The 11,699-nt window shown below is 44.3% G+C and overlaps 1 protein-coding gene across 1 annotated transcript in view; it reads right to left on the reverse strand.

The window, feature by feature from the left end:
* Positions 1 to 306: 306 nt before the first annotated feature.
* The window catches only part of thsd7aa (thrombospondin, type I, domain containing 7Aa), a 145,815-nt gene continuing 134,422 nt past the window's right edge, over positions 307 to 11,699 (reverse strand). Inside the window, exons 29-32 of the mRNA XM_070438562.1 lie at positions 8,781 to 8,863; positions 5,439 to 5,652; positions 4,781 to 4,868; positions 307 to 1,545 (exon numbers count right to left, since the gene is read on the reverse strand). Of these exons, the coding sequence (XP_070294663.1) occupies positions 1,455 to 1,545; positions 4,781 to 4,868; positions 5,439 to 5,652; positions 8,781 to 8,863 (476 nt within the window). The 3' untranslated portion in view covers positions 307 to 1,454. The remainder of the gene's footprint in view (positions 1,546 to 4,780; positions 4,869 to 5,438; positions 5,653 to 8,780; positions 8,864 to 11,699) is intronic.

Here is an 11,699-nt window from a genome sequence, read left to right on the forward strand (position 1 = left end):
GAATTGACTAGCCAAAGGGGCATTTTTTTGCCAACATGCCATTGAAAATGCCCATAAGCCTGTAAGGTGTGTGATGATGGGGAAATTCAAAGATTATATTCCGCATCATTTGCAAAATATGCCTTATCTACATGGTCTCAGAAGCCAAGCATATTTATGTAAAAACTGTGCCACTCATGTAGTATGATATTACTTTACTTTTAGGTTACAACATTGGCCTACCAATGTAATAGCCCAGTCATACAATATAATACCGAAAGTGTAGGAAGTATAGTATCCTAGTCTTGACCTGTTAGTCAAAGTCAGTCAGTCAGGCAGAGAAACCAACAGGAGACAAACATAAAGTCAGTCAGGCAGAGAATGAGACATGTTCAGACCTGGGTTCAATTGAGCCTGGCCTGGAGTGGCAGATGGGCGGGTTTGCACTTTTGGGACTATTCCAATGGCTCCATTGCGCCAGGCTCAGTTAAGCGCAGCTGGAAACAGATACTACTACAAAGGTAAAGTGGTGCCCACAAAATAAAGGATATTTACATGGCATCGTCCGTCCTGTCATCATATCACATACAAGAAGCAAAATAAAGGATATTTACATGGCATCGTCCGTCCTGTCATCATATCACATACAAGAAGCAAAATAAGCAAAATATTCTTATCAAACGTTGGTGAGTTTTTGTTTTTGAAAAAAATGTCTACTTTTTACATTTCTAGCACAAGACTGTACATCATCTTGTATTGAGAGAGGCAGCTTCCTAGACATAAGTATCATGCTGCACTAATATAGTGCAATATTGCGCCTGAAAACAGAAGAGAAAAGGAGAAGCAGAAAGAGATTTCCTACAAAGGTTGACAGCATTTCTGCAAGATTAGGACACTTTCTTCTTGTTTTATTTTCTAGGGAAAAGGATCCAGTCCAGAACAAAAATAGAGAGGCAGCGATTTTCTCCAGGAAAATTTAAAAAAAGCGTTGAGTGTTTCTCATTTCATTTTTAACAGAGCACCTGTAGCAAAGGAGGGACTTATGCTTTTGCAGCAAAAATCATTGTGTTTTTTCAGGGCCCTCTCCAACAACCTTTGTTTCAAAAGGCATTTTTATTTGACAGAAAAAGTAGTAAATGGCAGATAAGCAAAGGCAGACTTCCTTAAGAAGAAATAGAGTTTGTGAAGGCTCTTGTGAAACAAATTATACAAAAATTAAATAAATAAAAAATATTGAGGGAGGAAAATTCTAGGCTACTAATGAACAAACATGGTTCGATTTCTGTCTGACTTATTTTTCTTATTTTTTTTGTTATCTTCCCAGAGTTCCAGATATCTTAATAAGCCACGCCCACTGGTAGCCTGAGAAGAACGGTCAAAGGTGGGTCTCCATGACAACCCATCTGTCTGTTCCCACGACGACAGTCTCCATGACGTCAGTGTAAAATGATTCTGCCACAGGTAGATTAGGAGGTTCACATGTCAGCGTCTCCGTCATAGGCCAGGGTCAGGGGCTTGAGCCGGTTGTTATACATCTGTCTTCTCTGGGGTTTCTTTGGCTTTTTACTAGGAAAAAAAAATGGCAGAAAACATTGTTATTACATGTTTAATATTTCAATTATTGAAGAGGACATCTAGACACCCCTAGCCCTAATATGTAGGCCTAGACATCATAATAATGAAGGACGTATCCATATCATGGCTAAGTTACCCCCACCTGATACATAGAACTCTCTCTGCTATCTTTTCAAAACGTTTGCCTCAAGTAAAGAGCTGCATGCATCACTGTGCTGAAGGCCATGCGTTTAGTAGACGGTCACTTCTACCATCATGCAAAAGGCAATATTGAAATTGCCAATGACTCTGTTCTTACACGGCCACTGTCCTCGAAGGAAAAACAACACATCTGTTGGTTACAGCAGTAGTAAGGAACATTTCAGAAGCACATTTCAGTGCCCCTTGTCCTAGCATTGGAGTGATGGTGCAGTCGATAACGCAGCACTTCATGAACAATGTCAACAGCTGCTGTAATTGATTTTTATATTGAGACATGTGAGAGAGGTTGAACTCTAAAGGAAGCTGATGAGGGGGACAAGCACAGTACAGAAAGCAGCTTTTTTTCAGCCCAGAACAGTTCCCACTCAAACAGTTCCCACTCAAACAGTTCCCACTCACCTTAATGGAAACTAGGCTATGGCACACAGAGACAGTGTAGACAGTTAGCTATAGGTACATAATGATGACAACACTATGGCATGTCGGGCAGGCTCTAATATATCACACATCACAACTTTACATACAAAACACAGGGATGAGAGACAATAACAACACAATGATGAATATATATCAAATGTAAATAAGATATGTTGTGAAATGTGTCCATCATAAATGGATCGGGAAGAATGGACGGAACAAATAAAGGCTTGAATGGTGAGAGGATCATTGAATAATGGTGATGAGTGATTCTTCTATCTGGCCACAAGAGGACAGTATGCTATAAAAAGTGAATGCTGGTCGTTTTATAGAGTAACTATGAGATCAATGTTCTGCGTCTCTGAAATCAGAAATATACTGCATCCATATTATGAAGTCCTTCAACAAATAACCAAGGGACTTCCTAAAATGGATTCTGTACAGAAGTATGTTTACGTATGGAGGTGCTCTAAAGACTAAACAAACTCCAGGAGCACAGAGGGGTCAGAGGTCTAACAGAGGGACCTGAGGGGATGACTTCCTGCTCACCTTCATCAATAGCTCCATTTGATTGGTCGGACAGGCACATGTGACAGCAGATGTGGGGAGGAGAGAAAGACAGAGGGTAGGGGAGTTTGTGTGAACAGTGCAGCGAGGGCCGCCATTATGTCCGGACCTCTAAGTTATGAGTGTTTCAATGCCTTGTGGTTGTTGGTGGTGATTTTGTTGTTTATGATGGTTTTGTTGTTGATGCTGTTGTGCTTCTTGTTGATATTGATGTTGTTGATTATATGGTTGTTGCTGACAGTGTTGATTTTGTTGTGGTGGCGGTCGTTGTTGATTTTGATTTTGTTGATGATATTGCTGATATTTATGTTTTTGTTGTTGTAATTGTTGTTGATCTTGACAATGATTCTGATGCGGTTGTTGTTCTTGATATTGATGTTGTTGTTCTAGTTCGTGTGCCTCATTCTGGCAGTCAGGACACGTATAAGCTATGGTATGATCGTTCTGTCCTCTCCAGATCACCGTATCAGTGCACCGGTCAGGGTTACAGTTACAGTGACGGGTAATATTCCGACTGATGGTGCACGGAGGGAGGGTGGGGGGGGGGGGGGGGGGGGGCGATAGGTGGGGAAGAGGGCATGAACGGATGAGGTGGTATGATAGATGGAAGAGAAAGCAAAATGGAGAGTCAATAATGAATATTTAGAAATGAAATAGAATGGGTAAAAAATGAAGCTATGTTGATCGTGAATAATTAAATACACTGAGTGCACAAAACATTAAGGACACCTTCCTAATATTGGGTTGCACTCCACACTTTTGCGCTCAGAACAGCCTCAATTCGTCCGAGAATGCACTCTACAAGGTGTCAAAAGCGTTCCAGAGGGATGGTGGCCCATGTTGACTCCAATACTTCCCACAGTTATATCAAGTTGGCTGGATGTCCTTTGGGTGGGGGAGCATTATCGGTACACACGGGAAACTGTTGAGTGTGAAAAACACAGCAGCGCTGACGTTCTTGGCACAAACCGGTGCGCTTGGCACTTACTACCATAACCCTTTCAAAGGCACTTAAATCTTTTGTCTTGCCCATTCACCCTCTGAATGGCACACATACACAATCCATGTCTAAATTGTCTCAAGGCTTAAAAATCATTATTTAACCTGTCTCCTCCCCTTCATCTACACTGATTGAAGTGGATTTAACAAGTGAGGGATAATACTGTAGCTTTCACCTGGATTCACATGGTCAGTCTATGACATGGAAAGAGCAGATGTCCTTAAAACCACTGAAGGATCAAACCATTTTTTTAAAATATTCACCTAAAATGACATACCCAAATCTAACTGCCTGTTTCTCAGGACCTGAAGCAAGGATATGCATATTCTTGATACCATTTAAAAGGAAGCACTGAAGTTTGTGGAAATGTGAAATTAATGTGGGAGAATGTAACACATTAGATCTGGAAAAAGACAATACCAAGGAATGTTTTTTTTTGTATAATCTTTGAAAAGGTCACAATGTACTATTCCATGTTAGGCGTAATTTTGGTGTTTGCCACTAGATGGCAGCAGTGTATGTGCAAAGTTTTAGACTGATCCAATGAACAATTGCATTTCTGTTCAAAATGTTGTATCAAGTCTGCCCAAATGTGCCTAATTGGCAAGTTCATAACTGTGTACTCTCCTCAAACAATAACATGGTATTCTTTCACTGTAATAGCTACTGTAAATTGGACAGTACAGTTAGATTAACAAGAATTTAAGCTTTCTGCCTATATCAGATATGTCTATGTCCTGGGAAATGTTCTTGTTACTTACAACCTCATGCTAATCACATTAGAGCACGTTAGCTCAACCGTCCTGTGAGGTGGGTCACAGATCTCGTAGAGGTTAATGTTTTGTACACTCAGTGTACATACAGGTGATGACATACATACATACATACATGCATACATACATACATACATACATACATACATACATACATACATACATACATACATACATACATACATACATACATACAAATGATGACATACAGAATACACGTGACATTCAGATGACTGATATACACAAACTATCAAACAGGTTAACTTACCAGGCTAGGAAGGTCATGGAGACTATAAATATGAGTAGAACAAAAGCTCCAGCTGCCACACCGTAGACCCATGTCTTCAGTTTACCATCTGTAGAGAAGGACACACCACACACACTTAGCACACTGACAAGCGACCAACGTCAGTGACAGCTCACATTGGACTCTAATGTGAACAGCTTCACTGCACCTCCATTCCTGTGCAGTAGAGGAGCACACCACATGTTTTCCTGATCATCTGTTGTGTGTAAATTATTATAGCTGGATTGTACTTCAATTTTTCGGTGAATATTAAGATCCACCGCATCATCATACGTGAGTAGAATTGATGGATATTCTGAGGAATTCTCGGCCTAATCCTAAATATGTGTGCAAATGGACGGTGTGATACTTCTGTTCATATACCTCTTGACGTCGTTAAGGGATTTGTGCAAAAACAATGTGGCTACCGGGGAATGACACCATGCAGAATGGTTACCTTTTTGTAGCTCTACTGCAAATTCTGCTATAATTCCTGAATATATTCACATTTACTTTCTACAAAATATAGGCCGATATTCGAACAAGATTCGACAACATCACATAATAACAACTAAGAAAAGTCTTGGATGGTTCCTACTGTCCCGTAAATTGCTGGAGTAAATCTGTCTGGTTAGTGTACCTGGTCCGAAGGGCTGTAGGAACCAGGTGCGTCCAGCTCGGCCAGGCAGGCTGTTGGAGGGCTGTGTGGGGCTGACCGCCCTGATGGTCTTCACATCAGCCCTGTTGTCCCCTGCCGTGGGGATCTCTAACACAGGGATCACCGTACACTGGTCCAGCAGGCCGTCTGATGTCATCACCTCCGTGTAGCCCTCATCACAACCACACACACCCGCCTGGGAGAAGAGGGGAGGAACACACATGTATAAGGGAAATGAACTCGCACATCAAGGGGTTGCTTTGCAGGCATGTCAGAGACGGTCAATATAACATAATTTTTGTCAGTTTCATCTCTTTTAGCAGAGCAAATAAAGCTGTCAGAGGCTACTGACCTGGTTAAGCATCAAGTTGGATTTTAAGTAAGGTTATTTCTTATCAAATATTCTCAGGTGTAATTGAATGAATCATCCCTCAGCTTGAGCTCAGCCTCATATCTTGGCAGTATTAAAATGAACCATCGCACGTTTCAAACCTCTTTGTGATGCTACTGCTGCTTTGAAAGAGGGGGGGGATCAGACAGAAATTCATGCTTTGAGATTTAAAGGGTTGGGTCTGTTTGGGTTGGGGTATACAGCCAGCCAGCCCAAAGGTTAACCCATGTTCTTTCTCTCTTTCTCTTATTCTTCTCTCTCTCCTTCTTTCTATCGTCGCTCTCTCTGTTCATTCATCTGCCCAACCCAGAGGTTTCTGGTGCTCTGTTTCTCTCATCCCCCTCTCTCTGTTCATTCATCTGCCTGCTTGGCGGGGGGTTCCCCTATTCCCCAGCAATCTCCGGAGGATAATCACCCCGAGAAGAAATACCCACAATGCAATCAGTGGCTGTACGGCTGAACACACACACACACACACAGGGTCGACGGATGAAAGAACAGGGCAGGAAACAGGAGGGCTGATTAGCATAACCAAAGTGGCAGACAAAGAGAGGGGCAGGATGAGGATGCAGCAGCCTTATCACTGGTTTGTTATGCAGCCTGGTTCTGCAGCATGGGGCTAAACAACACACTGCCGAGTCTGTGGCTGGCACACACAGCTTACACACACACCAAGACCTGCATGTGCATGCACACACACACAAACACACCAACACACACAAACAGACACACACCGACACAGACGTACATGCACATCTTCTCGTATACACACACACACATGCATGCATGCATATATATATAGACACACGCAAAAACAGGGAATCTGATAGACAGAAAAAATGAAATGGAACAGGATATACACTGTTTCTCTCCCCCAGCCCTGGGAAATCACTTAAAACAAACACAAACATATACTGAACAAAAATACAAATGCAACATGCAACAATTTCAAAGATTTTACTGAGTTACAGTTCAGGAAATCAGCAATTGAAATAATTTGGCCCTAATCTATGGCTTTTACAGGACTGGGAATACAGATATGCATCTGTTGGTCACAGATACCTTAAAGAAAAGGTAGGGGTGTGGATCAGAAAACCAGTCAGTATCTGGTGTGACCATTTGCCTCATGCAGCGACACATTTCATCCACATAGAGTTGATCAGGCTGTTGATTGTGGCCTGTATAATGTTGTCCCACTCCTCTTCAATGGCTGTGCGAAGTTGCTGGATATTGTCAGGAACTGAAACACGCTGTCGTACAAGTCGATCCAGAGCATCCCAAACATGCTCAATGGGTCACATGGCTAGTGAGTATGCAGGCCATGGATGAACTGGGACATTTTCAGCTTCTAGGAATTGTGTACAGATCCTTGAGACATGGGGCAGTGCATTATCATGCTGAAACATGAGGTGATGGCGGCAGATGAATGGCACGACACCCCCTGCCTCAGGATCTCATCACGGTATCTCTGTGCATTCAAATTACCATCGATAAAATGCAATTGTGTTCATTGTCCGTAGCTTATGCCTGCCCATACCATAACCGCACCGTCACGGTTACGACACCGAACTGCAGTCAGGTCAAGACCCTGGTGAGGACAACAAGCACGCAGATGAGCTTCCCTGAGACGGTTTCTGACAGTTTGTGCAGAAATTCTTCGTTTGTGCAAACCCACAGTTTCATCAGCTGTCCGGGTGGCTGGTCTCAGACTATCCAGCAGGTGTAGAAACTGGAGATGGAGTTCCTGGGCCGGCTTGGATACACGTGGTCGTTTGGACGTACTGCCAAATTCTCAAAAAAAAATTGGGAGGAGGTTTATGGTAGAGAAATTAACATTAAATTCTCTGGCAACAGCTCTGGTGGACATTCCTGCAGTCAGCATGCCAATCGCACACTCGCTCAAAAACTTTTGACACCCGTTGTGTTGTGTGACCAAACTGCACATTTTAGTGGCCTTTTATTGCCCCCAGCACAAGTTGCGCGTGTGTAATGATCATGATGTTTAATCAGCTTCTTGATATGCCACATCTGTCAGGTGGATGGATTATCCTGGCAAAGGAGAAATGCTCACTAACAAGAATGTAAACAAATTTGTGCACAAAATTTGAGAGAGATAAGCTTTTGTGTGTATGGAAATTTTCTGGAATCTTCTTTTTCAACTTATGAAACATTGGACCGACACTTTACATGTTGCATTTATATTTTTGTTCAGTATTAAAGAGCAGAGTCACAATACACACACTACACAAACAGACACAGTTGGACCATATTCAGCTAGACATGTTGTTGTAGCTCTCTCACAGCCCCCTCAGCTAGCACTGACTAGAGGCCTGAGTCCTGGTTCTAATGTGTTCTGACATGGGCGTTTGTGTCCCCCCCCACACACAAACACTCCTGTGTACCCATTTAACTGGTCCCCCGGTGTTTCCAGGAAATTGACTCTGTTTGTAGTGAACACAAATGCTGGAAGACCTCAGCCTGAGGAGGGACAGACTACACTTCAAAGACCAGGCTGTATATTATGGGATATTTCTTGCTCACATAAGACTAAGAATTAAATACCTTTAATGAATAATCATTGAAGGTACATGTTCTATGTTATTTGTACTGGTTCTGGGATTGCCTGTGAGACGCTTGATAATGTGAGAGGGAGTTTAGTTAAGAGGAAGTATAATTGAAAAATATTTTTTTAATGTAGTAGGCTTTTTTTATGTAGTAGGCTCCTGCTACGGCAGATGCAACGATCCCTATAGCGATACAGTAAGTACAGGGGCATTCATATGCACGTGTACTAGGAACACCATAACAACGGCATGAGCACACCATCACAGACTGACAGCTGCTTTCCTCTTCAGTATTCCTTTTAACCTCCTCTGTTTTCTCAACTAACCCAGATGTGTGCTCTCTCTCTCTCTCTCTCTCTCTCTACTCACCTCTGTGCAGTAGGAGCGCGGTTTGTTGCAGGCTGGATCACATGATCGGTCTGCCAAGGGCTGGGCCGTCATAGGGCAGCCACCTGTAGGGTAGAGGTCAGAGGGCAAGTGTCAATGTGGAGGGGTTTGGGGCAGCGAGGGGATGGAAGAGAGGGTGCATTCTGTACATTTACTTGCGCTAATGCAAGCAGACAAGCACATACACACACACACCCACACCAGTGGAGGCTGCTGAGGGGAGGAAGGCTCATAATAATGTCTGGAATGGAGTGAATGGGATCGCATCAAACACATGGAAACCATGCATTTGATGAATTTGATACCATTCCACTGATTCCGCTCCAGCCGTTTCCACGAGCCCGTCCTCCCCAATTAAGGTGCCACCAACCTCCTGTGACACACACAGCAGCGGACACGTGGCCCAGGTTGTTAGCTTTCACTGCTGTCTTTGTTGCTGCACTTCAGACTGTTGTGCTGCAGACAACTTGAATCAGACACTACACACCTCTTCTGTGTTTTGCACTCTCTCTCTCTTAGATTCTACATGCCTCTCCTCCCTCTCTTTATTTCTCTCATTACCCTCCCCCCCCCCCCCTCGCAGTAATTATTTGTATATTGCACGTAATTCCACGTATTAGAGGACTGCTCACGCACTTCTTCCCCTACCCCTGACGAAAACACACTCTTTAATTCATCATGGTTCAGCCAGCACTCACCACACCACCTCCACACACTTCCGCACCACTCCCAGCATAAGGCAAAGCGTCAATAGGATAGAATCACATACTTAAGTCATAAACAGAAGTACGATCGGACCGCATCTCTTGGCGTCTCCAGGATAGAGTTGTGTGTTACTGTAGTGAGCTTGCTGCTTTCCAAACTGCAGACTATCCACCCCGCCTCCCCATCGTGACTCACGCGTACCATGGGCTTTAATGCTTCACGATTAACAAGCACATACATAGAAACTGCGGTCCTCAAAAATGCCACCACCCTAATTTCATACAATACTTGCACTACTATGCTTTGAACCTGAGAGTCTCTAATGGATGTTGGGCAAATACATAAGTTTGATCAGATATACTACGGGAATATGGTGACATTTTGGCGAAGCGCAAGCCTGAGGACTACCATCCCTTTAGTCGATTTTGTGCCTCTCATGGCGAAAAACAGCCAGGGCTTGCTGCTTTCACACTTCAGCTGTAACTTGTGAACTAATCCTGGGGTAGACATCACTATATATAATATAAGGGTACAGAAGAAGAAAGACGGGGGACAGCCATGTAATGTGGCACACTCAGACCAATCTACACCTAGACTGAGAGGATATGGCGCTTGAAAGTGGACGGGAACTAGACAACTACACCTAGCGGAGGATATGGGCTAGTCGTAGTGGGTACGGGAGTAGACAGACCGTATAACCTTAGAGGTCCGGGATCAGTGGATATGTGGCTCTGCCTGGACCGGGAAACGTAGACCAACTCACACCTAGAGGCGGGAATATGTAATACTCAGTGGTGGTGGAGGGAACTAGACCAACTACAACCACTAAGAGGAGGTGATCAATGGTAGTTCGTAGTGGAGGGAACCTAGACCATCTACACCTCAGAGGCTGGATATAGATTAGTAGCTGGTGGAGGAACTAGACCAACTACACCTCAGAGGAGGGAATCTGGAGCTGTTCGGGAGGGATAGACCAACTGCCTTCGAGGAGGGATACTGATACGCTGTAGTGGAGGGATACCTAGACCCGATCCTACACCTACCGAGAGGAATCCATGCCGTGCAGTGTAGCTGGAGCGGACCCTACGACACTAGACACCTAGAGGAGGATAATCGGTAGTGTAGTGGACGGGAACATAGAACCAAACTAGACCTCAGAGGAGGGCATATTGGTAGTGCTAGTGGCAGCCGAGACACTAGGACCAACTAGCACTAACGGATGGGATACTGCTAGTGACTAGCATGGAGGCGAACCTAGAACCCACCTACACAAATCCTAAGCGAGGGATATCGGATCGTAGTGGAGGGGAACTCGACCACACTAACACCTAGAGCGATGGGATTACTGCATAAATGGTGGTGGAGGGAACTCACGCACCATACTACACCTCGAGGAGGCGATAGCTGGTAGTGTAAAGTGGGAGCGGAACTAGCAACTACACACTCACGTAACCGGCAGGATATAGATAGTGGTACGGTGGAGGGCAATCAGATCTCTAATACCCCTACCTAGAGGAGGCATCTGAGTCAGCTGTAGATGGAGGTAACCCTACCAACTAGACCATAAGAGGAGGCGATAACACTCCGATCGTCGGTGGTCAGGATCCCGGCACCTAGACAACTCACCCTAGAGGAAGGATACCCTGCGCCTCCGCTGTCGGTGGAGGAACCTGATGCACCCCTACATCCCTAGAGGAGGGATAAAGATAAAGTGGCTGGTCCGACGGGAACTAAGACCACACTACAACCTACGAGGAAGGGGATTCAGATACGTGGCCTGGATGGAGGGCAAAAGACCAAACTAAATGCCAACCGGTTAGCCTCTCCATGAGGATGGGATATGATAGTAGGTGGTGGGGGAACCAGAACCAGCTCACAGCTCCAGTCAGATTACTGACAGACCTTTTCCTTGCTGAATAAGTGTGGCTTTTTATGACAATGTTGTAAGGTGGCATAGTCAGGACTTAGGCTGAAAGAAACACGGGTTACGTGCAGCCAGCCTGGAGGGGTAAAAGTCTGGAACGCGTAATCGTCAATAAGTGACTTACACAGTGCATCAGATGATTGGAGGAATTGAAAAGGTTCCAGTGTCCTACTCGATTTAACAGCCGCGCCTTTATAACCACAGGTATTCTCCAATATGTAGACCGGACTTTGAGAGTAATGACGAGGTGCCAGGGCCAAGTATTCAAACTG

This window comes from Salvelinus sp. IW2-2015, unplaced genomic scaffold (assembly GCF_002910315.2).
Source record: "Salvelinus sp. IW2-2015 unplaced genomic scaffold, ASM291031v2 Un_scaffold1020, whole genome shotgun sequence".
Taxonomy (NCBI): Eukaryota; Metazoa; Chordata; class Actinopteri; order Salmoniformes; family Salmonidae; genus Salvelinus; species Salvelinus sp. IW2-2015.